General features: G+C 39.2%; 1 protein-coding gene across 2 annotated transcripts in view; it reads right to left on the bottom strand.

Moving 5' to 3' along the window:
• The window catches only part of TSHZ2 (teashirt zinc finger homeobox 2), a 215006-nt gene that overhangs the window by 65822 nt on the left and 121721 nt on the right, over nt 1-27463 (bottom strand). Inside the window, exon 2 of one of the 2 annotated variants that reach the window (XM_051633311.1) lies at nt 11338-14416. In XM_051633311.1, coding sequence (XP_051489271.1) covers nt 11346-14416 — 3071 coding nt within the window. In that variant the 3' untranslated portion in view covers nt 11338-11345. Of the gene's footprint in view, nt 1-10251; nt 14417-27463 lie in introns of those variants that run through there. The other variant, XM_051633310.1, reaches the window with a different exon arrangement.

Here is a 27463-nt window from a genome sequence, read left to right as displayed (position 1 = left end):
TGTCACCAGACAGCAACAGAAGGATTCCTGGTACCCCTTCCCTGGTGGCAGCTCCTGAGCAAATGCCTCCTGCCACCATGCTGACCTGGCCTAGCTGTAAAAACTGCTTGCTTTAGTGTTGCTTGTGAAAGAAACCTAAAGCTTCAATTTCAGTAAAATCTCTTTGTGGAGGTCTGTCTCTTTTTAAGAGAAGATCTGCATTGAAGGGAGAAGTAATCCAAAGTCCCTGGCTACATTCAGTCCAGGTACTTTGTTAAGCAGGTTCAGTGGCAAGTGCTGTACAGATGAAGGTGTATGAGCCCCCAAACCAGGCATATGTGAACGGAGAGGCAGCAACAAACATCCTGGGAGATCCCTGGCATCTCAGGCTTAAACACGTGTAGTTGGCTTTTTAAAAATTTAAGCTGTTGATGCATGAGCTTCCAAAACCTATAGCAGATACAGGACCACACTGTGCAAGGTGCTGTACAGAGTTTAAGATGATCTTTCAGAAAGAGACCAAATAATTTCCAGTGACACCAGGCAACAGGTAGATCTTGCTTGCCTCAATGAGGACACAAGAGATCTTGGAAGCTATCTCAAAAGTGAGAGCTAAAAAAACCCCCAAAACAAGCAAACAAAAAGACAAGCAGGTATAAATGCAAGAAGTAGCCCAGGCTTAGTGAAAAATTTAGGCTTATTTCGTTGTCTTTTACGATCAAATTATTATCAGTGGGCTGTTCAGAACGGCACAGGAGCAGCGGCAGCTCCTGCCTAGGGAGCTGAGCAGGAGCAGGGCAGCCTGTCCCCAGCAGCCTTGGTAATTGCTCCATGAACAGCCTTGTGCTGCCTCCTCTTACCTGGGCTTTAGCTACCATTAGAAATAAAAATATATCCCAGGGAGAGGGAATTGTGATCACCGCTCACTCGTGCCTGCTAACGGAGGATGGAGACAGGAAGAGCAAGAGACAAGTGCTATTTCCAGGCTGTGGAAAGGCTCTCCCCTAGCCCAGCCCCAGCCTGGCAGGACTGCAGCATGCTAGGTGGGATTGTGTGCGGGGGAATAGCTTCCACCTCCGTGTTTGCCCTCCAGATTGACTGAGCTCCTGCTGTGACCATGCACTTACAAGACTGGTTGTGGAGAGCTCCTGAGAACAGGAGCCTGGTGCATCTCCCAGTTAGAAGAACTATTAGTTTTCTCAAGTCACAACTATCTCTGCTACTGCATTTGTGTCCTTTTTCCTGTCTCATTTTAAGTAAGTTACAATTCTCCCACTCTTGTTACTGAGCCGATGCAGATGCCACTTTGTTCCATGTGATTTATGACCAGGAGCTAATGTTCAGTTATAATTCCCCATTTTAGACATGAAAAATAGCCTGTAATGCTCAACACAAGGGCCTCTCAACAATGATATATAATTTAAAAATTAACATGAGGACAGAGGAGACATGGGATTTTGAACTAGGGACTCTCTCATTCAAAGGTTAAATCTCTACAAGGTGAGCTAAAGGAATTAGTTGTGTTATTAAGTAAATGCCTCTGGTATATTTTCCCAGAACATTAGCTGTTGTAGCCTTTTCCAGTTCAGCTGTGTTCAGCTCCAGCATGTTCAAAGTGCAAATGCTCATGGCACTGTATTCACACATTTCCTTTTTTTCAATGTCAAACAAACTGGAGCTTTTCAGAGTCAAAGGTCAAAGTGGAGGGCCCTTAAGAAAATCTCTTGGGAAATTATGTGATTGTTCTTATGTCTTTCTTGCATATAAAATCAGGCTTCATACATGGCTCGCCCTTTCCAAGAATCTTAAAACTACAATGAATCATGACTCATTCCTGCAACACCTAAGTTATATAAGTGATCTTGTTAATTTACTGGAATATCTTGCATAACTGATCATATCCAGGATCGAACTCTGAAGCCTCTGAAAACTCTGAACTGTAAAGAGCTCCTTCAGAAATGAGAACTTAAATCCCAGCATCACATAATGAGTAAAAAGCAGAACAAGGGATAGGACCTGCATCACCAGAATCGCTCCACCAAATGCAAGCCATAAACTTCTCTTTTGTCAAAGCTCAGCAATTCAGAAAACATGCAGGGAGAACAGAGAGTACAGAGAAGGAAAACAGCTTGGCCCTGGAGAAGTTCTGGAGGTGGCATTCCTTTCCTGTCTGTTTTCCATTCATAATAAGAAGATTTAGCTCATATCCTGGGTGTCTCCTGCTGCACTCTGGTTAACCCTGTCTCACTCCAGCACCAAAAATTACATTTATGGATTACAAATTTATTGACATTTGACATTTGCATCAGCTTTCACCTGATCAACAGGAGCTTTAGCTGCCAAAGGGAATTATTATAGAAGACTGCAACAGCCATGGGAATGCCAGGAAGGTCATTAAATCATATTGGAAGAACAATGTGTTCATAGCATTCATACATTAGGTCTTGCCAGTAAATCTTCTGGTTGATGCTTGGACCACCTATTGATGATACTCAAAGAGAAGGAGAAATGGGCAGAATCAAAAAGATGAAATAGATTAAAACCAAATGACACGAAGCCTGGCACAGTGGGATCTTTAATTTTCTACTGTGTGAATCCAGAATAAGCAAAAAAAAAACACCCCAAAAAACCAAAACAAAGCAGAGTGGTTTGACTTTCTCTAAGTCAAATCTCCCTATATTAGCAGGGCTTAACTAAATAATCCTGAGTAATGTGTGCACCCCACATTATTGCATGCAATTTGTATGTGGGAGGTGCAGGATTCAGAAAACATATGGCACATGGAAAACAAATGACAGGGTGTGCTTTAACACTCATTTTGGCTATACTTATCACTCTTGTTGATATTTTTTTTCAGACGTGAAATATGAGTGTAGGAACTTGCACCATAATCTCTTTGGAAAAGTACTGAGAGTTATTTCTTTGTGCATTTGTGATTTATAGAAGAAGACCACCACATAATGCCTAGGAGCACAGGCAATGTTTTAAAAAAGTCCTGATCAAATAAACAGAATGACCTCCCCCATCATCTTTTCCCTGGATGACAAACCTGGGTCTTGCACTGTAAAAAACCAAGGCCAACAGATTAGGGTTCCACAAGATTACAGAGAGAAGTGAATTGCTGAACGGGAAGCCCACCCACAGCCTGTCTGTCTGTGTATGTCTAGTCTAGGGGAGATTCACCAAAGACCGGTCCACCTGCAGCTGTTTGCCCCTGAGCTGAGAGAGCATGAAAGAAGTATTGAGCTTGTCCTTCTCCAGTAGAAGAATGGTACATTCCCTTCACATGAACATAGGCAGGAACAGATCACAGTATTTCTGTCTCTCAGAGGGACTCTTCTGTGATGTCCCTTGGGTTGGAATTCAGGTGGGTAAAAGGCCATGTCAGTCTTTTTAATGTCTAGCACCTCTAGAGCTCACCCCAAGAGGCCTCACAATTGTGCCCAAGTTTCTGCAGCTATCAAGAAGGCCTCTTGTATGTTCTCTGCAGCTCTGAGAGCAGGAGAAGATAACCTTCTCCAGCTGAAGAAATCCCTGAACCATTGATCTGAAGGCTTGGAGAGTGCTATGGAATGGTAACACATGTCCATCCTGTTATTATGCTCTAATACTAGTCATGGTCAGAGATAGGATGGACACAGCAGAACTTTGACCTAACCCTGTATGGCTGTTCTGATGTTCTTACCTCACCACTATTCAGCTTTATAAGGGGAGCAGAAGAATGTCATAAAGAAAGTCTTAGCAGTGTTCAGCTGTCGGGCACATCTCCTGTTACAAAGGATTGTGCATATTTAAGGCAAGGGAATAGAATATGAACACAAAGCATGGCAATCGCTCACTTATAGCTGGAGGCTACGGGCTCCACAGCACAGAGGAAGCTCAGCCTGGCAGTGCTGCAGAGAGTGAATATCCCTGTGGGGCCCAGGGAAGCTCCGTCAAACACCGGGGCTTTTGGAGCTCGAGGGACTGCGCGGCACAGCGTGACGTGACCTTGACCTTCTCCGGACGGTGCAGAGCACTACTGGGAAAGGCAGAAGAATGGAAGAAAAGAGCATGTGGAGGCCATGGCCTTTCTGATCTCTGTTTTGGGTGAGATTGAAGACTGAACATTTTTGGTTCTCCAGTGCAGCCTAAACCCAGTGTTTTCATCACCTCCTGGAGCTCTTGAGCAGTTGTGTTAATCCTGGATGAGGGTGGTAGTAGAAAGATAAACAGGAGGATACTGAGAATATATAAACCATGTACCCCTACCCTTGCCTTTCTCTTCCTGACCTGCTTTGCCTCACAGCTGCTGCTGTGTGCACAGTTTCCATGCTGGTCCTTTGGTAATATATCAAAACAAGACTGATGAGGGCATGAGGACTCTGAGCATCCCTTCACTCTGAGGCCTGTGCTCCTCTGCAGTGCAGGCTTCCCAAAGGATGAACTCCTCCTTCATCTGTGCCCCCTGTGCTGTAGCAAAGCACTGAGAGAATGGCATTGGCTGGCTTGAGAAAAGGCAGGCAAGGGGAGGCAGCCACTGTCACCCCACAGGCCATTCTGTCCCTTGACTTGACACAGCTGCTGGAGGAGGTGGAGTGGATGGAAACAACCACATCAAAGCCACTCCAGCAACCTCTCCTTTCCCTTCAAAAATGTCACTACAGCACCCTCCACTTTCTATAACAATGTTTATCATTGTTCTTCGATTGTCTTGGACAATAAATGGTTAGAAATGAGCATATATCACCAGGAAATCTCTGCCTGCCCCTTCCCCCAAGCAGTGTCATAAAAACGTACAAATTCACATTAATAATGAAGTGCATTTCCCTGAGAAGCCACTGTGTATCTCAGGGAGAGCAGGCAAGGTGGCAGTTGCTGCAGAGTTTCCTATTAAAGAGCAGAGCAAATACTCATAAATCTGATGCAGGGCCAAAGCACATGTTAGGGCTGTCTCCCTCTTAATGGAACCTTTTCTGAAATGAAAAAAATATATATCTTGATACATTCAGGGTATTCATTAGACATGACAACCTCCTCCACTCCCACATCCTTCCACCCGACTCCTGCATGTGCTGACCCCTGGCAGAGGAGCAGGTGCTGAGTGCTGGCAGGGAGGGATTTCGGAGGGGAGGAAGAACTGTTTTGTTTTAATAAAGAGATTGTGTAAATTTACTACGACGAACAAGTCCCCTCCTGGCCCCATGTCTCCCTCCTTCCCTCTGCTCCAGCTGTTGCTGTTTCCTCTGTCTCCAGTTGCATCTTGGCTGCCCAGCCTCTGCCATGCCCCACGGCCACCCCATCTGTCCATCTGCCAGGGAGGGGAGCTGATGGAGACACTGCTGCACCCTGGAGCAGGATGCCTCTCACCAACTTGAGTGTAGGGAACATTTTCTGACACCTCACACCTTGAAGGGCTTGGCCAGTTCATGCTCTTGGGAAAATATGGTTCTCCAGAGATGGGGAGGCACCAGTATGAGTATCAGTCCCCTTGGCTCTCTCAGAGGCTGTGATCTTGCCACCTGGTGCAGTGTTTTAATATTGTCACAGGCTGGAAACCCAGGATCTGCTGACCCTTTCCTGAAGGTAAGACGTTCTTGAAAAAGAATCACCATCACAGTTGTGACATAGGCTCTGTGCTGCATGTTGCATGTTCTACCTCATTCCTCTTCTCACAGGCAGGGTTCTGAGCTGGAGCTGCACTTGTGTAAATCCTGTGACACTCTGCTGGGGTGTGAAGACTAGTTAAAGGCCTGATCCTTCCCCAGCCAATGGACCCTGCCCAGATGCACAAACAGACTTGATGCAGAACCAAGGAGACTGGAAAAGATGGCAGAATGAGGCCTGAAGACTACAGCTTAATAATCATGAATTATCTGTTCATTATCCCAATAAATAGTGAAAAATCTCTTCCTCCTTTCCTCTTCCCATAAAGTCATATCTATAATGTTCCTCATTTTCCATCTGTGCTCCATCATATTTGCACTGAGTGATCATCCTGCTAAATTACATTATTTTTATTGAAAGGTGCTTTTGAGGGCTGGGTACTGCTCATGTTTTTCCTTTTGTTATTGATCTTTGCAATTGGATTGCTGAGGTGTAAAATGTATAAATACAACTCAGGTACCCTTCCTTTGAAATCTCACTGGGTAAAAATGTTCTGCTATAGATTATGAAGGCTATAGCCTTTAATAATATCAGACACAGCAAGGAGAAGGCAAGATTTTGATATCCTTATGCATACTGAATGCTTGAGGAGGTAGGTGCTATTCAAGGTCAGATTAAATCTGGTCAAAATACTTAAAAGTTGCTATTTCTTTGTGAGCAGAACCCCTGCTTTTTGGGAGCAGGAACTGTCATGTGCAGTATGCTTATACAGAGCCTAGATACAATATGGGTTGACCTAGTGGGCTGGATGCACTAATACAATGTTAAATAATACTGATTTTAATAGCAACTTGTAGTATTCACAAAAAGCAAGTAAATCTGCATTGATACATCTGTGCTGACACACTCTGATGCATCATCTGGCCTGACCCTGCTCTCTGGGAAGCCAGGAACACACTGTTATTGGTTTTACAAGGACCATTTCTACATTGAAAAAATGCTATCCAGGAAAAAATTGAAGGTTTAAAAATGTTAAATTAAAAAAAAAAAATCCTGATCCACCACTTTAGGAAAATAGAGGTAAATTTCAGAGGATTAGGGGAACTGAGGCTTCACCAAAACAGGACTATTTTGAGGGAGGAGTGATGGATTGGGGGTAGTTCCTTGCTGAGGATGGGCTGTGTCTCCTCCAGCACAGCAGAAAAAGCAACCTATTCCTCTTGCATCCCTGTCTCCTCTCCTTCATGCTGCTCAGCAATTTTATCCAGTTTTTCCCAACAAAAGTCTATTTTAATATGAGACTTCCCCACAGAATTTTTTCACCATTGAGAAGTCATCATACTCCAACAAGGTGTGTCAGAAAAGCCCCATTCAGACTGAAAAATCAAGACTTAAATTGCAATAAACCCCCTCTTTCTGGCTGGTGACACGGTGAGAAGAACTCTGATTTGTTGGTAAATGCTGCTTACAAAATTGTGGTGGACACAGCTGCAGGCAGCTGTTTCCCAACATCTCTGATTCTCCTGCAAGAGAGTTTTTCATGTTTGTCGTTATGAAGAAATGAAAGATGAAGAGCAAGCTAAATGCTGTAAAATATAGTTTTGGACTACTAATTAATGGAATCGTCCTTGCTCATGTAAAATTGGCTAATAGTGGAACTCAATGTGTGGAGCAGCTCCTACTGTTTCAGAGGGGTGAGAAAATAAAATCCGGAGAAGAAAAAACATCTTCTATTTGGGTGTACTTAACACATACAGTTATCTACGCGTCCTATATATCATTTAACAAATTGCTTTGCAATTCTTACAGGGCGTGGTATAATGACTGATTTAAAATCACTGCATTGCTTAAACTGCATTGTTCTTCATCAAGTTGAGTCATTTTTATGTGAAGTGTCAAGCTCTCTAACAAATAACTGCTGCCAGACAAATCAAGTTCCTCATCTTAAAGCTACAGCTAAATAGTTTATAGCTTTAATCTGCTCACTGAGGTGTGCAGTCTATGACAGTAATTATAAATGCAAGGAGAAATTATAGCTGAATGCTTTAACTGCATTAGGAGCCATTTGATGAACAATCATGATTGCCTGCTCATTTTCAACAATAGAGGGCAAGTTAGTGTCAGTGCATTAGAGGATTTTCAGTTCTGCTCTGCTCTTTCTTCCATTTACCACAGAATGTCAGTTGTCTCCTATAAACTAGGGAAAAAAAAAAAAAAAAAGCACTGTAGAAGCTTTAAACTTGATGGTTAAAAAAGACAAAGGAGGAAACAGAGAGAAAACTGTTTATCATTATGACTCATTTTTTGTTTTGCAGCAGCCTTATTTTCAAATTAGTTCGTCTCAGGTAGCTGCCTGTTTACTTATCAGGGTCTTTTGAAAAAGAAATCTCCCTAATCAAGTTGGTAAATTTGACTTTATAGAGACTTATTTCTATAAAAAGTTGTAGATAAGACCACAGAAAGCCTCAGTTACCAACAAGTTTATTGCCAGTCTCACCTGAATTTAAAGTGTGAAATACAATTCTGCCTTGGCTATTTTCCTCAGTACAACATAAAAACTCTAATTTGGTTGAAAAAATCAACAAATATTCTTCAAAGGTATAAGTCAACATACAAATTACTTCTAATTAAAGCCATGTTCCTTAATGTTCCTGGGTTTTCTTTGAAGAATAGCAATAAAAACAAATTCAAAGTGGGTTAAATGAAAGAGAATAGAGATGTCTGATTGTTGTATATTACACATCATTTTACATTATATTACTAAATGCACATCAGTTAGAAGAATCCAAGAAAACATCAAAGACGAATATAAAACAGATAGGTATGTCTTTACATTTAAGAAGAATTTATAGCAAATTTCTTATAAACAGCCTCAAAGAGGTCTTAAAAATAAATCCATATACATAACATATTTTTCTGCAGTGCTATCCCAGATTACCAATGCATATTTTTTAATGATCACCGACATTTTAAAATATAACCTTTAATAGTAAATTTCACTGAAATATCAAAAGTGTTTTATGTATTTCTATACTTTTGAGTACTCTCTCCATTGTTTCATTTCCTTTTATTTCCCTGCCTTTTCTGTCTTTTTATTTCTATTTCACTACAATACTACCTAGAAGAAATAAATGCAAATGCATGTGGGCATTTTAAGACTCTCAGCATGTTTTGCATTTCTTGTTTCTAAATACTGTGATCTTCTCTATGTTATTATTCAAATGTATACTGAATCTTAAAAATAACATGGTAAGAATAAGTCAACTCTGAAAATCCCTGTTATTTGATTTAGTCTCCTTGCAGATCTCAGGAAGAAACCATATGAATAAACTTCTAACACAGCCAGAACTTCGGCAGGCTTACAGCTCCAGAACTGCAATAAAATCTTTAAAATGCTATCCAAAATACCCCATCATTTCATACAATTTGTGCTATCATGCATACCAACTAAAATTATAGTTCCAGATAACAGTGCTATCACTCTGTCACTGCAATTTAAATATATTTTTTCAAAGGTAAGATACAACCTGCATCTTGATATAAATTAGAAATGGACAAGTATTAAGAGGACAGCAATTTCTCAGTACCCAAAGGCAGGAAGGACAGTACCTTATTTATGTAGTTACATATCACCTGAATAATACCCTCGATGTGCCTGTGCAGGTTATTACAATGCAGAAACCACTTTTATTTTTTTTTTTCCCCTTGGAGATTTTTTTCCTTTTCTTTGTATCTGTTCTCCAAATCCTCAGGAATAGTAACATGTTTATAAAGGTGGGTGTTTGGTTTGCCTCTTTGTAATAACATAGTGCTTTTAAGACCAAATCTGAAATATTTGTCATGTATTAAGCCATGAATGTGCCAAAATAGCTGTTATATTAATATATTTGGCAGATGGCTTTTGTTTGATAGTACCCAAATTATTGGTTTGCTCTGATATCTCTTGTGTGAAAACTATGAATGGCAGACTCTTAATACTCATTAACTGGTGGCAAAGGAAACTAAGTGTGGTATATTTTTCCTAAACAATCTCTTGCACTTTTCTGATTTTTTATCACTTGTGTTGCTTTTGAATGGTCAGAAAACAAGGAACATTTGTCAAGTTCTAATGTCAAAAATGCCAAAAGAGAAACTTAAGGATATTAGCTCTATTTAGAAAACAAACTCCTTTTGAGTTTGCTGGCTAAAATATGCAGAAAGGATAAATCCAGTCAAATGCAGATGGGGTGTACAAGATGTATGCAAAACTTCAATCTTCTTCCAGTTGAATACTGACATTAGACTCTATAGTAACAGCTTCTGTTACCCATCCCAGAGTAACCCTTTGATTAGCAGTTTAAATTATTCAAAAGTAGCCTTTTTAATGGGGCTTAAGTGATGCACGTTGCTTGTGCTGGCTCTGTACACAGAAAGTGTTTCTTAAAGCTTCATGAATATTTGCAGCAAACAAATGAGAAATCTTCACACAAACGGGTGTTCATCCTCCAAGTGCCTGCACCCTCAATTAGCCAGAGAATAGCCACAATAGCAGGTGGCGTAAGTGACAACTCACAACACATCTTTAATTTTGACTGACAAATTCATTTTCTGAATGTTATTCAAGTAATGAACATGTTGAAGAAAATCTGAACCTGCACATGATTATTCTGTGAATAGAAGCAGAGCAAAATTGTTGGGAGTGACTGACAGAACCTTCCTAGAAAAAAAACACCTCGTTAGAACAAAAAACTTCTATTTGGACTTTTGGTTGATGTTCTGCATATTTATTTCAGACAAGAATATTCAAGTTGGTGAACCAAGTGAAATTAAAAATGCAAAAATTGTGTGTCATCTGAACATTACAGTACATGTTATAAACATTGGTTGTGGCAGTGCTCCAGTCAGTGTATCTTTCAGCACAAAACAGCAATACTAATGCAGAAGTATCCTACTAACAGGTCTTTGAAATATTAAGCTCATAAAAAATCTAGCTGCTTTCTCAATTAAGCATTAGCCCCTTCCCCCCAGGTTATAAAAAGAACTTGTGCTGAAGTCAGTGATGTTTACAGATTGACTAGCACTCCCACCAACATGAAAGATAATCAGACATCTTAAAGATTAAGGAAGGATGATGGAAAGATAGGTTAAAATGATGTGACACAAAAGGCCACTCACACAGTAACTGTTTCAGTAAGTGTAAAATATTAAAATGCTTTACAAAACTGAGTATCCAAATATCAACATAAGAGTAAGCTAACTGCTAGACATAAAGTTTTCAGAGTTATTTGTAGATGCTTGAGGCTGGGTTTGAGATCACAAGAAACTTCAAATAATTAAGATTTTTGCTAATTTGACATTTGAATTGTCTTTTCTCCCAACAAAGTCATATGTACTGGTGTGTTAGCACTGAAAGGGGCAATAATCTTTCGGGTTTCAGTGCTGGTTTTATGCTTTTTCCATTCACAAAGAGTAGCATTTAGTTGTTACATTCCACATTGAAGTGCAAAGGATGTGAAGTGATTAATTCTTGGATACAAAAAAGAGTGAGAACTGGGAAAAGAGCTATTTTGAAAATATTTATAAGAAGCAACTTTTCTATATAGGGCAATGTGGTTATGTGTTTACTAAGCTCTCTTCTTGAAAACATCAAATGCAGATGTACATGCAATGAGATTGATGAAGCAGGAGTACTTTATGGATTTTATACTGTTTTCCTACATTTAAGAAAATACGAATGTCTTACGAAGCCTCCTTAAAATAATGAAATTAAAACTTGCTATAGAGCATGCATACCTTAAGAGTTATTCTTCATCCACTTCTGCTACAAATTGTGAATGGTGCTCTGGTGACTTGCTGTGTGTTTTGCTTAGATGAAGTTTTACTGCATGTTTGCTTGCAAATGTCCGACAGCACAACTTACATTTGAACTTAGAGTCTGTCTCCTCTTCTCCAGCTATTGTTTCAGGAGATCTTTGAACTGAAACTCTGGAGATTTCTTGCTCTACCTTGGTTTGCTGCTCCACAGCCAGCCTGTTCATGTCTTTCATTTGGAAACCTAGATGAGATTCTAAGTGGGTAATGTAAGTAGATGGGGTTCGAAACTGAGATGCACAGTCGCTGCAATAAAAGACTGGATGTCCTTTGTCCATGTTTTTCAAAAACTTTGTTCCTCCAGTTTTCCTAAGTTGATACTTGACATTTGCCAGCCAATGGCTGATGGTGGTCATTGACAGTCCAGTAAATTTTGAAATCTGCATGCGTTCCTGTGGGCCTAGATCTGATAATAAATATTTACCTTCAGATGTTTGGAAGAGGCTGGAAGCAAACTGAGCTTGCAAAATGAGAAGATGCTGAGGGTTCCAATTTGACTGTCTGCCCTTCCTTTTATGCAGAGTAGAGACTTCCGTTGAGACATCTTCAAAGCGTCGGACATCTATTTCCAATTTCATAGATGGGATCCTTGAAGATGCAGCAGGTTTTGGTGTAGTAGCTTTGGGAAGAACTTTGACCATGTCAGCGATGTCAGACAGAGCATGTTTTTGAGGTGGAGAAGTACAAGATTGTGCTTGAGCTGACTCAGCTTTCTTACCTTTGGATTTGGTCAGGTCAATAGGCTGATCATTGTTTTCAAACAAATAGTGCCTGGATGCAGTTGCAGGCTTTGGTGGGGTTGGAGCAGGAGATAAAACTGGCTTCTCCATCATGTTTAAATTAGGTTTGTGGAACACAGAAATTGTGCTAGAGCTGGGGCTGGAGTTGGATTGAGGCCGTAAAGGCTCAGTGGCTTTGCCCAAGTGATTATTCAGTACCGACTGCAGTGCACTGAGAGGGTTGACACAAGGCAGTTCAGATGAATGGTTGGCAGCAGCACAACCATTACTAAGAGAAGCTGCTGTTTGTTCCTTGAAGACTGTTTTTTCTTTTCCACTGTCCTCTTTAATTTTGTCTTCTTCTTTCAAGGGACAAGGCTCTGTCTTTTTTGGCTCCACAGAGGCTTCAGATTTGAGCAGAGGTTCTCTCTTACTCTGGCTGAGTGAAGCAGGCTCAACTTGGATGCCCTCTTTAGCATACTCCTTTTGTACCTCCTCCTTGTCATCAGTTTCCTTCTTCACTTGAGTGCATTGGGCCACATTTGCTGAGACAGGGACCAGAGGCATGACCTTCCACTTTGGAGCTATCGGTCTCAGTTTATTGGTGATCGTTGGCCTGATTTGCAGTACTTGGGAACCCACAGGCAAAGATGGTTTAGCTCCTTCTGAGAGCTGATAAGCTGCATGGATGCTGGGATATGCACTCCAGCTGGGTGCTCCATTTTGAGCTTTATTGATGGCTGTGGTGACAGTGTTCTCCAAGGACTTTAAAATGTCCCCACCACCCTTTGAACCATCTTCTAAATCTTCTTCTCTGAGGTACTGGTATTTCATTGTGGGATCCAGTGGTTTCTGAAGAGTGTCTTCATACTCTTCAGTTTTTACTGCTTTCTCATCTTTGATTGCATCATCAGCTTTATCTTTTTTACTGTCTTTTTTTAGTTCAGAGGTGGGAGCTATGCATTCTGCAGATGATTTACTGTTTGATTTTGAAACTGGGTTGTCACTGGCTGGTGCTTCAGACAGTGATTGCATTTTTTCCACAGCTAAAGGATCCAGAACAAGTTGCTTTCCTTTCTTTGAAGCAGAACTTGTCACTTTCAAGAAGTGGCCAGTGACCATCATGTGGGTCGTGAGCTGCTGCAAGGTATCATGGGAACTTCCACATTCCATACACTTCAAAATCTGGGATTTGCAGGCCTCAAACTGCCACGTGTAACTGGCGCCATTCTGGTAGCCATAGCGGTTGTTAGAAGATAACTGCAGGTGAGCATTCTTTTGAGGAGAAAAAGTATCTGAGAAAGACCCCGTCGTGGAATCGGGGGAACAAGGCCTGTTAACATCAAACACACGTTTCTTTGCTGGAGTGACCATTTTTGAAGAAATGGTTGGTACCGGCTCCTTCAAAGGCACTTTTTGGTAATGTTTTGTTTTTATCATATGAACACTCAGATCTTGAAGGGAATCAAAAGAGTCACCACAGAACATACATTTCAGAACTTTTTGTGCATCTTCTTTGTCCATGTCCTGGAAAGCCCTTTTTCGGGGCTTCGAGTAGCTGGTAGGTCTGTGCTTGTCCTTTTTATGGTTGTCATCTTGGTAGTGACCCATCTCGTTCATATGGACCGTTAGTTCCACTAGTGTGTCGTAGGCCGCGCTGCACTGCCGGCACCGGAACCGGCTGGCGCCCGTGAACACAGTTCCACACATTTTGCTGCTCTGCCTGTAGAGCTGGACCGAGCTGAACAGGTTGGGTTTTGAGACAGGTCTGGAAGGTAAATTCTGCTGTAAGCTTTTTGACAGCGCGTCTTGGTGCCAATCAAAATCAGCTTTGTTCCCTCCGTTTCTGTTGTCACAACTCCTCTTTTCGGAGTTAGACAACTTGAAACCCAACCCCAAGCCTGTCCAATAAGAGTCTGACAGGATGTTGGCATAGACAGCTGTCATTTTATCCATGCAATCGTGTGCTTCGTTCTGGCCTTTGGAATGGGCGCTGGTTTTTGGGTCCTGTGGCTCTCTAGAGCAAATGCTTTTAATATCTGCCACATGGTCACTACCATCACTTAATAGTGATTCATTTTCTGCATCCTGGTTAGATATATGACTGACAGGGGAATTCTGGTAACTAAAGTTCCCTTTCTGCTCAGGACCCACTTCGTGTTCCTCATCTGTGCCAGTGTCATTGCTGCCCTGGAGTTGAGCCGGTGAGTTGTTGTCATCGTCATCTTCTTCCTCCTCCTTTATATCTTCCTCTTCCTTTAAATCTTCCTCTTGGACATAACCTGAAATGTAATGTCAATATATGAAATAACTTTTTAAAGGAGAATGCTACAGTTCAAGCTCTCTAGTTTCACAATGTGTTTTCTTTACTGGACTTCATTTTAATTTACAGTTTTATTGCCTGTTAGTTCTGGAGGTGAAAAAAGCCAAATGATGTCTCTTTTTGTGAAGGCTGATGCAGTTTATTGGCAGAGGATCATAACTCTTTATAACTGCCAGTGTTAATAATTTTCCTGTCCTGGGAGTATAATTCTTAATGTCCTGTAATGGGACAGTTGGAAAATTCATATGTAAGAATTTAAAGTTTATACTAATAGCTTCAATTCTATAAAATTGTTTTTAGCTTCAGTGGAAGAAAGGGTAGAATTGGCAAGGAACAGAAGAAAATAACTGCCATAATCTTCCTGGTTCAAAGCATCCACTAGGTACAGTAATCTTTCGCCATTTGATCACCTAAAAATTCAATTTAGAAGGTACACAAATAATTTATATGTGAAAATACAACATCTGAAACCTCTACCAGGCATAAGTGGAACTCTTGTTTATAAAAGTAATATACTGAGTACTATAAAAAGAATCTTTGGAAGTTACAGAAGATTATTAGGATGTGACAGAGGCAGACCAAAGTTAACAATGAAACAGGAAAACTAGAACAAATCCAGAAAGATGTTCTTTGACAAATTAGCTATCTAATTAATAAGAAGAACTTGATATTGGAAGAGGTGTAAATTTTAAAATTAATTAAGGAATTCAGGGCTTGTTTTTTTTGTTTGTTTGCGTTTTTGTTTGTTTTTTTGTTTTCAGGCCTTACATTGTCACTAATTCTGCCTAAGTTCCAGGATATAAAAGTTCCAGGTTAAAAACAGACTGCAGAATTAGAGAAGAGATCTTTTAAGGTTGAACTGGCTCCCATTGCAGACAGTGGAGAAATTCAGGATGACTCAACACAATCAGTGATTCACTCTCAGACCCCCACAAGTAGGGATGGATCAGAACAAAGGGTTCAGATGTTTTCACAAAACCCCAGTGGCATTTTTTTAACAGCCAATGCAAAGCTACTATGCCAAATGAAAAGTGACATTGAAGTAATTCACTGCTATTGACAGCCACTTATCAAAACTAAATGTTTATTTTAGAAGCACAGGTCTTCAGAGGAGATTTGTTGATGAGCTCTTCCAGTCAGGTACACATGCAGTGCTGCTAACCCTAGTGACTGCACCTCAGTCTCAAGGGTACTTTGTTGTGTTTGCTTAAGATGTAGATTTCTGTGTCAGGCAAGCATGTAAAAAGTAAATAAATGCCAAAAGCCTCATATCAAAGCTGCCTGCAAAAATAATTAAGCAAAAATAAAATAAAACACAAGTTATTGTCAAGTAACCCAAAAAGCTCAGAAAGTACAAGGTAAAAAACAAATTATTTCCTTTTAGCAAATCAAAAGGGATGGGCAGAAAAGGCAGAAGCATTTTGATTAGCATAAGGAAAAAGCCTCTCAGTTTTTTCAGGTAAGTGTTTCACTTTTTCAATCTATTTGCATGCGTACTTCACCCCTTCCAACACATTTACCATAAAACCAGAGACGAACAAGAATGAGAGGAACTTTTTCCTGGATGAAGCTACAGTAAAAGAAGAAGGAAAATGATGGCTTTCGCTGTGGATGGGGTGAGAAACCAACTTGAGTTGTCTTTCCTACACCCTTCCCATGGTCTCAGGACCTGCACAGATCAGCTTAGGGCAGGGCTTGGCCAGGGGTGATCACAGGCAGCCTCATAACCAGAGGAAAAGATAACATCAGTGGCTATCAGCAAATTCCTTGGACACCATTTTAACATGATAAAATAGTAATCACATAGGAGTAGAAACACTGGGCTCTTCCGCAGGTGCTTTCAGCAAAGAAGCTAAATATTAAATAATAAGTGTTAAATATTAAAAATCAAGTCTTTTGGTAGTGTGTTGGGGTATCCCCATGGACAGATGATGGGACTGGGGCAGGCAGCAAAGACAACACTAAGAACAAAATATTTTTTTCTCCTCCATAAACTTCTTCCCTAATACCCAGATAATACTTTCCACGTATCCTCTTTTTTGAGCTCGTATGTTGTTTGAGAGGGACAAGGAGAATGCAGGGACACGGAGGCAGTAAAAGCTCCTGCACGTCAGGAGCAGGAACCTTGTTACAGCAGCAGCACGAACTGACGAGCCGGACTGACATGGTTCTCGCGGTGTCGGAGAGACGGCTCCGCGTAGGTAGCGAGGCTGGCCCCGTGCCAGGCTGTATCACAGTGCCAAGCATATTACACAGAGCAAAACAAAAATAAAGAGGGAATCCACTGAAGGAATCAGACCAAACAGACAACAAAAAGCATTCACACAGTTTTTGGGTTGGTGCAAATTTGATTCTCCATTTCCATTCTTTGAAAATCCTTAACCCATTTCTCACTGGAAGGCATTTTTTTCCTTTGGAAGAAACATACAGTAGTTTCTTTCTCACAATATCCTTTGTCCATCTAAAAGGATTTACTAGGAGAAGCAGAAGTACCAGACAGCTGCACATCCCCCACAATACAGATAAAATTTTCTGCTTAATTAGGCATTGACATGTTTACTATAACCTTTACAGAAGACTAACTTCTGCTGAGAAATCCTCTTTTTTTTCTTTCGTGCCTGTATGAGATACAGACACAATCTTAAGTAGCAAAACTAACTTATTAGAAAGCACCACCAAAATTTTACAAAACCATCAGCAAGGTCCATTTTAATGTTAACAGTTCTGGGCAGCTTTGAAAACACATTTCAGTATCCTACTTATAAAATAATTTCTGTTTATTTAAATGATTTAAATTGCTGTGGGCATTTTAAGGACAGTGGAGACATCTGTGCAGACAACCTAGGGTACAAGAAATGCATGTGTCCTTCCAACAGTAGTTTTTAGTAAGATTTCATTGGACATGAAATTTGATATGAACTGATGTAGCAATTTAACAGAAATAACATTGATTTAAGTGGACTTTGCATTATTTATTTTATAAGTAAAGGGTGTCTTAAGCCTCTACACCCACATGCTTTAAATGCAGTGTCTGTAATAAGTAGCATAAATTTTGCAGATCATACTGTTGTCCATATAATAAATTGTTGAGTGACCTGTTCTCTTCCCACCAGTTCTCTCCTAGGCTTATTCTGACATTCCAAACCTCTGAGATCCTCATATACAGCTGTCTTATAGGAAAAAAAAAGAAAAAAAAAAGAAAAAAAAAGAAATCAAAACTTGGTAATCAGATAAATATTTCCTCATTTTACCAGATCAGAATTTTTCCTACCAAAATTAAACATGCCCAGGCAGAGATGTAAGACAGGCAATGTACAGTTCTGAAGAAGTATGGGACTTAAAATTTACCATCTTGAAGACTGGACAAAACCCAGACGCTTCAGAGCACTGAATGGAAGCCATTTCTGCCTTCCTAATTGGAAATTAGTATTTGGTTTTAGTGCTGATTGATCCCAAGATAGCATATTTCAAAATCGTGACATCAGTAAGGATAACATCACTATACAGATAATCATAAACACAATTGTAAATTGTTTTAACTTTTAAAAAATATCCCTCTGTGCCTTTGTGATTGGATTCACAGTAACTAAGAAACCTGCTCCACTAGAACAATAAACAGCTGATGCTTTATTTCTCAAAAGATGACATTTGCTTAGGTATTTCTAGCATATTTTTACAGTGTAACTAGAAGAAAACAGGTCCAGTTAATACACCTGCAAAAATGCTTTGAATGTATGGGTCTCAAACCATCCACATCCTCCTTGAAGCCTTGACCCTCCCACACAGCACTGAGCCAAGCTCCCAGTGATGTTGAATCCAGCATAGACTTTCAGGCCCTTACACTCCCAACTAACCTGTAATTTGCACCACATTATACATCACTTCTGACCTTGAATTGTGGAGTGTGAATACACCTTTTTTTTTAAATGTTGATTCTGACTGTTAACTTTTCCACCTGTGGATCCTATTTTCACTCAGATTTGCTCTTTTTCCACATAGAGAAACATTTCTTAAAATATATATATGTATGTTTCTTCCTAAGACTGGAAAATTTATTTTCTGCCAAGAAAAGGGACAGTGAATCATTGTCTAGAACAACACTGCTAATCCATGCAAAAGCCATGCACCATCTGTACTTCTTCATACATATATTCCAGTTTTACTTGAAATAACATCATTAGTAGAGCAATCTCACAGTGCTATAAGTTGATCTTGTTTCCTTCTTGTCTGGCTTCAGCTCAAACATCTTTTTGTGCTTGGCAAAAGCTGTTGCTTTCTCTGAAATGTTTCATGCAGATAATGGATAATGACCACTTCTCATTCCTTTTTCTCAAAAATGTCTAACTCCATTAGATACCCAAAGACAAATCATAACCTGGCTCTTTGTAGAAGTTTGTAGCTATAGATTCATCCCAGTTTGAAAATCCACTGAAGAGATAAGTTGGGAACTGAGGGGAAAAAAACACACCCAAACCTACTCTGTTGCATAACTTTTGTATCAAAGACATTTTGGAATTTAACGAGACTAAAACCAATGCAGCAGTCTGGAAATGCAATGGAGTTTCATGGAAATGACTCTCAAAACATGAAATTTATAATACAAGAGTGAATTACATAATTTCAGAGCTTTTAAAACTATGGTAACAATTTCTGTACCAGGGAAAAAACTTCCTATTAAATTTCACAAGAGAAAATGCAGGGAAAAGTTACCACTCTGTCTACGGAGGGAGCAGAGAGTGTCTGGCTCTGAGTCATGGGTGTTGGAGGTGAAAGAGCCATCTCTGTCATCTGGTCTAAACATCTCGGTAGCATGAGGTTTATTCCTAAAGCCATGTGCTTCCTGAGGAACATTTTAGATGCCCTCAAAACCTCAGGAAAAGGCTGATTGTGCTCAGTTGTCTCTTTTCTGGAAGGCCAAGTAATTATTTTGGGTAGTGGAAAGGCATTTGCACCTTTTGCTGCTATTATTTATCATCACATCCAAATTAATTTTGCAGTGGCTCAATAAAGAAGTTCCAATCACCACACTAGTGATACAATTTTGTGTCCAAAACATCTTGTCTTCTCAAAGGAGAGAAATTCCCCAATATTCCTTTGCCTTTTTTCTAGACCTTTCTTTTTCAAATAGTTACAGCACCAGCTGCTAGGTTATGAATTTCTGCCTATTGCAGAGTAGGAAAAGAAACATCCATTACTATCCATGGCTGGAGGATAGAGACAACCTCCATGGTGCCAAGCTTGCAAACCACTGCAGCTTAGGACCAAGGAAACATGGAGTGGCTTCTGTCATAACTGAATTTTAACATCCAAAGGCAATTCCATGGAGCCATAACCATTATTTATATATGATGCTGAAATGAAACAATTTTGGGCTTTCATTTTGTTATATTCTAATTAGAGTTGTATTATAAAGTTTTCTATTAAATGTCCAATTTCCTACTGGTTAAGAGGCAAAATACCTACTTGCTTCAGTGGGACTTCTGGCAGCACAAAGGAGAACAGATTATGTCTTTTGTACATTGCACCCTACTCAGTTACAAGTCAAATGAAAATGATCAGTGTTCGAAAGCACATGTGCAGGGAACTGTCTTTGAGTGACCCACAAACATGAAACAAAACCAACAGCAAAACAGGGGAAAAAGCCCAAACAAAAGAAATACTGAAAAAAGAGAGGTGAGCTGAAGTGCTCTGCTGAGCTGAAAGTCCAGGGCAGGAACAGAAATATTGTGGAGCTTTTTCTCTAGTAAATTTCCTTAAGGATGATGTTGTTTACGAAGTCAGTTATTGCACTGTGAAAACAAACAAACAAACAAAACTTCAGTGTTTTTGCCTTGCTCTGGATTCAGCCGGTTTGAGGGGCTGAACTGCCAGGTGCCAGCTTGCTAGCAGTTGCAGAAATTGATTTAACCATGTTCAGAGCCAACAATTCAAGTTCCTTACATGAGGGCTTACGGTGTAAGTGAAAAAATTGCCTTTGGTTAAAAACATTGCTGTTTGTTATTTTCCACAGAGCCCTGGAACTTACAGTTACATTGTTTCAACCAGCTGAAGGTGCTTGATATTCTCCAGATTGTATTTTCAACAAATGTGCTTCTAATGAAAGCTGTGAATCACTGCGCTATTTGACTGCAAAGAGCTCAGCCTTCACAGCCCTTTGCTCTGTCCCACCTGCCTGTCCCTGGAGGCCAAGTCCTCACCTTCTCCTCAGTGGGCAAAGTTTTAGACAGGTCAATACATGTTGTATTGCATTGTTAGTACAGATACAAAGGGTGCTTTCCAAAATGCAGTTTGGTCCTGAGCACTCCAAGGAACACAGTAGCAGCAAATGTTTTCCTCATTAGTCATTTTAATTGTACCAGTATAAATCACTTTACTGATGAAAACAAGTCTGAAACTTTCGTGTCTCTTTGTCTTTTTTCCTGTTTTCTCTTGTCCTATTTATTGTTGTGGGAAACAGCAGAGTGGCTTTGCAAATGTATAGATTACCTCATTTAAAATCCAAGTTTCAAATTATGTTTTCCTTCTTTCATTATCCTAGGTTCCCCTAAATACCAATCTAAATTTCTTTAAATGGCATGAGCCACCAACTGGAATCCAAAAAAAAATATATCTATATAAATTGAAATTGTAATGAGTCTTACCAGTGTATTGCTAGCACTTTGGTTCATTTGATATGAACTTTGTTTTTTTAAAGTACCACATGGTAAGGCTTTGAAACTTCAGTTTGTAAAAAAAACTGTAACAGCCTTACAGCCTTTGAAGTCACTACTGATATAACTCTGAACAGATCCATTCAAGTTCAACTAACATCAGACAAATGTTTAGTGTATCAGAGGAAGCCACAAAAGCAAGGATTTCATCAATATTTCACAACAGCCTCAGGGAAACTGTAGATTGCAATGCTGTAGGGCAGCTAATGGAATTACACACAAGGGTTTTGTACATTTAAAATAAGCAGCTACTAAAAAAATTACCCTTCAGTTTGATAGAAACTATATAAAACTGCAGATGGGAAACAATTAAATAGCTACCAACATTTATCCATGTCAGCCTGATAGGTCATTTAATAACAGGTATTTCTTTCCTTTTCTTTTTTTTTTTTTTCCTGGTAGAGCAATAATAAAGATTAACATTTATGAAAAGTAGCATAAAATATAGTACAGTCAACTGAATAATTAAAGATGCTTCTGAAGAATTTGTTTTCTATTGTATGGCCACGAAGACTGTTCTCCAGTAATGAAGTACATTTATATGACATACAATTATAAATAGAAAGAAGATGAAGATTATGTTTATGGACACTTGCTTTTTATCCTAGAAAAATAATCTTTGACTAATTTCTATTGAATCCATGGCTTATCTCATGGGCAGCATTTCTTCACAACACATTCCCCTTGAGAAGAGTTGGGCCCTGGCTTTAAAGGTTCATGTGGTACAGTTGAAGCTGGACATATTAGATGGAATAAACCAGTGAAAGATCAACACTTTTCCTGAAAGGCTCTTGATCAGAGTGAAGGATTCTGTGTATGAAAGCACAATGTTTATTCTGAAAATAGATCCATATAATAATTTTCCTTTTCATTACTATGTTCAAGGAATAAAAATCTTGAAGTACTAGCCCTTCAAACAGTTGGTTTTGAGTGTTTAGGTATGGTCTGCTACTGTGGGAAATTACTATTTCTGTTAATGTCTGATGCTTTTTCAGTGCATTCAGTAACACAATCTGAAAGACAAATTACTTGATTATTATTTTTACAAGGCTGCTTATTTCTTGGCCTCTCCAATTCAAAACACTGAATACAATGGAGTGCCGAGTCTCAGGCAGAAGAATTTAAGTCCCAATTCAAGAAAGCTCATGGGCTTGTTAAGTTTGTCTCATCTGGGGTAAGAGCATACAGGCTTATCTGTCATAAAGAGAAGCTATGGCATGATGATGTTTCATTCCATAATTATTTAATAATCAATTATTAATACACAAACAATAGCAGCCTGATTTTAGTTATGTGACTAAGGATTAAACAAGTCACCTTTGACAGAAAATCTGCCAGAGCATGGGACTAGGAGACAGGGTCCACTGTCATATCTCCAGCATCCATCCCTGATTGCTGAGGTGGCCTCTTGCAAGTCACACAGGGTCAGTTCAAAGCTCAGATGTTTTTATGGATAACTTCCAGGAACTCCTGTTTTGCCTTCACAGTCCCAGCTTCCCTGCCTGTTGAACTGCAAAATGCTGCTTCTTGCACATGGACTGCAGGAACACACTGAGAAGTGCACCATGCTTACATGGAAAATCTAGAGCTATTAGAGCACACAGCTTTGTGATCCACTGATGGGCAGAGATGAAGCAAACACCACTTCGCATATGTATTTATAAAAGTGCAGAATTCATGCACAGCTGAAGATGCTGCATAGAACTCAAGCTCCTTGCAATACCTTGATGACTAGGACCTAGTATTACAGCCTATTTTTTATTTATTTATTTATTTAATATTAAAATGGCTTTAAAAGCACACTGTTATCATAACATTTGTCTAAAGAGCAGTGGGCCTTTTAATTTTGCCTTTGGAAAATTACACAGCCATACTGCAGCTCCAGTGAGCTCTGCTTTAAGCCATACTTGCCAGTAATACTCAAATCTGGGCTGGTTACTCGTAGCTGGTTAAGCCATGACTGCAACATCATTTGTCTCTTAACATCTCTTTAGATGAGGTACATAAGTAAGTGGGAGCATAATGAAATATATCTTCCTCATCTTCATGCTTTGTTTTGATCCTGCATTCCAGGCAATACAAAACAGCAAATAGTTTTGAAGTGTGAATTTTCACTTGCTGGGATTTCAGTGTAAAAGGGATTCTAGAGAAGAAGACACAGCTCATCAAGTGTTTTACTTCCCTCTTTATTTTCCTTTCAGGAACATACTGTTGCAAATGTTGGTCCAAATGAATAGTCTGCTTCTTTTATGACAAATATTATGGCCAACAAACATTGACTTTTGACCATTAGACATCCCTGCACTTATAGGCATATAACCATCTAAGCACTAAGCCAGCATGAAGGTCATTACCCCAGACAGCATCTTACTTGGACTAACTTCTCAGATATGTAAGCAATAAGCAGTTGCAAGAGATTGATATGATACTTTGTGAGTAATTTGGATGAAGTATAACACTAACCCAGTAAAGTATTATAATTTTAAATGTGTCCAGAAAATAATTGAAATTCTGGTTTAGCTTCATCATAATGCACAGTGCTGGGTATATTTAACAGCTGACTAGTTTAGCATGAATATTGCTTTACAAATGAGGTCATATTGTTTTTAAGAAACAATATTGCTATCAAACATGTTTAGGAGGAAAAGCAAGAGATTATGAGTACACTTTTCACCTTTCTGTCTCTTTCTATATCTGTTTACTATGGTGATTTGGGTGCTCAGTATTGTTTGAAGGCAAACATAGAAGGTTATGGCATTTAAAAAGAGATCCAGTAATGAGCAACTGGCAGACAGATTCTTTCTTATTATTACTCTGTCACAAAATCTGTGTTCTACATCACTCCATCTTTGCAACGCCAGTCAGAGATGAGAAAGGTCAAAACATCTTCAAACATACAGTCTGTACATGCACAACACCATTCCTGAGGCACATACAACAGCCAAAATTCAATCCACGCTGTGGAAAAGAGCAGAGTCCACAGGTAGCAAAATTTCATCAGAGAGCAGGTTTTCCTCCTGCTGGCACTGACACAGTCTAGGTCAGAGTGGGATCATCTAGTGGGATCATTTTAGTTCCCAGGCTTCTTTTTTATCCCTTACCCTGTTGTCAGGACAAGCAATAACTAAACAAGCCACCCAGAAGAGTATTTAATGTATACAGTATGTATGAATCCACCTACATAATCTTTGGACATTTCTCTGCCCAAGGAAGGGGGCACAAAGAGAAGCTGCAGCAACAGTGAACAATTTGTGATCCTCTGAAATCTGTTACAAAGATGGAAAAAAGTATTTTAAGGTCCTGCCTGAACAAGTCCCTTTGTGAGAGGTGTGAACAGAGGTGTGCTGGTGATGGCTTTGGTAGCATGAACTTGCAATCATTTTTACCTGAAGTTTTGGGGCAGTCATAGCTTATCACTCTCTTAATAGATCCGGCAAGTATAATATGTTGTATTATCATTGTAGTTTTATTAATGCATTGCCCCCAGCACCAATACTGTCCCTCAAAAACCTTCTACCAACAAAGAACAAAAGTCTTCCTGCCCCAGGAAGCTCCCAGTTTTGATACCCTCCAGTGCTTTCCTTTCACTTTCCACACAATCCAGAATGCTGCCCTACTGTTTCCTTGCAGATGTGAAGGCCTATTAACAGTAAGAATACTAATAATTATCAGTAATAAAATTAGCACTGTTTGTTCCATTCGGCAAGAGACTTGTGCAAAACAAATCAATCCATGTCAAAAGGAAAAGCTTCCAACTGATATGGAAAATAAATATACTTTCCAAGTATCCATCAAGATTTCTAAGATAACATAAATTTCAAAGGAAAGAACAAAAGAAAAATGACTGAAACACAAATATTAATTGATGTTCTTTTAAATTGTGTCTGAAATTATGTAAGGAAGGACTTAGATCCAGGGCCAGTACACAGATCATTTACAGATAATAATCACCACAGTCTCAGAATTGCATTCCTGCCCTGTCCTAAGTGATAACTGAAATTCATCATATGGGACAAAGCATAAAAACCAGGCAGCAACAACAGGAGGCTGCAGCTACACAGGATCAACTTCTCTGGAATCTCAGCAAGAAATAACAATTACGAATTATGGTAAAAAAATCCAATAATCAGAAAGGTCACTTACTGACAGAAATGACTTCTTCAGCACAGATATCATGGTGTAACCACTGCTGAAGTGAGATGTCACTGAGTAAAAAAACCCTCCATCATATCTATCTATCTATCTATCTATCTGCATCAAAACAGGAATTCACAAAGCAGTCTAATGGATCAAAAATCCAGACTCTAAAATCCTGAAAGAGCTGAAAGTGTGAATGAACAGCCTCTACTATCCAACTCTGCAACAGAATGAAAATTCTTTATAAACTTCCCTGCCTTTTTTTCTGTGGCCTCACTAAGCCTTGGAAGGAAAAGCAACAGAGGGCATCTGACCTCTACCAAATAACTCATAATATTGACATTCCAAAAAATGAATTGCTGTTGCAGTAAAGCTCAAATACTTAAAAAAATAAAATAAAATAAAAAGGAAAAAAAAAAGAGCTATTTAAAATGTTTAAAGAATTTTTAAAAATATTAAACCATTATATTGATGTTTCCAGTAATCACAAGTGCAGACAAGAGCCTGGAAAAAGGTTCAGGAATTTTTCAAGTGTGGTTAAACGCACACGAAGAGCAAACTTCTCTGGTTTTGTTTTAATTCCTGCATCTTCCATTTCACTTTCTCCCATGCATGAGCATGCAATTGGGACACCAGTTTTCAAGCTCTGCACTTCTGCAGAGGAGCAAATGTACCTGGGATGTTTATTAAGGCATCATTATATGTCTGTGTGGCATCATTTATTTTCTGTGGAAGAGACCATGCCAGGTCAAGATCAACAGTTTGAGCAGCCAATTCATCAGGTGGGAGCAGGTGGCAGGGGCTGTGTAAGAAATCGCTCGAAAAGGAGGACAAAACTGAAATGGATGGAAGTGTAAAAGTAATAAGAAAGTGATCAGTGAAACTACAGTCAACAGAAGATAAATCAAATGAAACAAGTGCAAAGCAGTGATCAGTCCAAGAGGGTTTCCTTAAACGTGGACAGAGCTTTAACCTCTATGGCAACAGGTGAATTCACGTGTAATGTTTTTCCTTGAAATTCTGCTGGGAACGAGGAGGATGAAGAGGGCAGGAATACTATGAGGGTACGCAGAAAGAATTGGTAAGAAAAACAAGTCTACTTTCTTAATGTTTTGGTGGAAATGGACACAGAGAGCATTTAGAAAACAAAGCATGACAAGGGATTTTGTACATGCCATTTACCTCCATGTTCAAACTGTGTTTATATTGTGAGAGTTTGTTACAGGATCTGCAGTTATATTTCAATTGAGAGCCCTGAAGCAATGAGTGAAATCTTACAGAAATAAAGACTGGTATGAAATGTTAAACAAGAACTGTTTAATAAAAGGAATTATACACACATTAATTTGACTATTGCTTGAACAGAAACCCACCAAATACTTTCATTGAAGATTGAACTTCACACCAGTAAAATCCTTTTGCTATTGATAATCCAATTACTCATGACAAAAAAAAATCTTGTGCATCTTATCTAACCCAGATTTTGGACTAACTACTCATAATGTGAAAGTAAACCTGCATTTATATGTTTTTGTACTTTTTTGTACTTTTTTTTTTTTCTTGTATCAGAGGGAGTTGTATAAGCTTTTTTGGTAATACATGAGGATACATTGGCTGTGGATGGTAAGTCTTAGTTGCTAAGTAGAGAATGTCCTTAGAGATTTTAATGGTAAAGTTGATTTGGAGCTATAAAACTGAAGCATTTATTACAGACCAGAGGCCAACAACACTTCATTATAGATTGTCTAAACACTATTAGTTTATCCACTAGGTTGAATTACAAACAATACTTCCCTTTTAAAGCATTCCTGGATGATTCTCTTACTCTTCTATCAGGAATAACACATACAAATTTTATTTTTTTAATGTGTTTATCAATCTGGAATAAAATGTAAGTGAAGACAAAGCACATCACAGATCTAGCTAGTACCTGCACAAGGTTTGTCTTGGCTGAATACCAGTTTGCAGAGTCTACATGGCTAATTACTGTATGGATCTACCAGTGCACAGCTGGAACTGGACTAGCCTGTATTTGAATTTTTGAATTTTTCAACATGTATCCTACTGGCAGTTCATTGCTCCTTCTCTGTAGTCAGTTCCCTTATACTGATTGGAAATCTATTGTACAGAGACAGACAAACGTATCAAATAAGAAGAAT

The sequence above is a fragment of the Apus apus genome, chromosome 15, assembly GCF_020740795.1.
Source record: "Apus apus isolate bApuApu2 chromosome 15, bApuApu2.pri.cur, whole genome shotgun sequence".
Lineage (NCBI taxonomy): Eukaryota > Metazoa > Chordata > Aves > Apodiformes > Apodidae > Apus > Apus apus.
The sequence above is the reverse complement of the archived record's forward strand: the minus strand, read 5'-3'. Positions and strand labels throughout refer to the sequence as shown.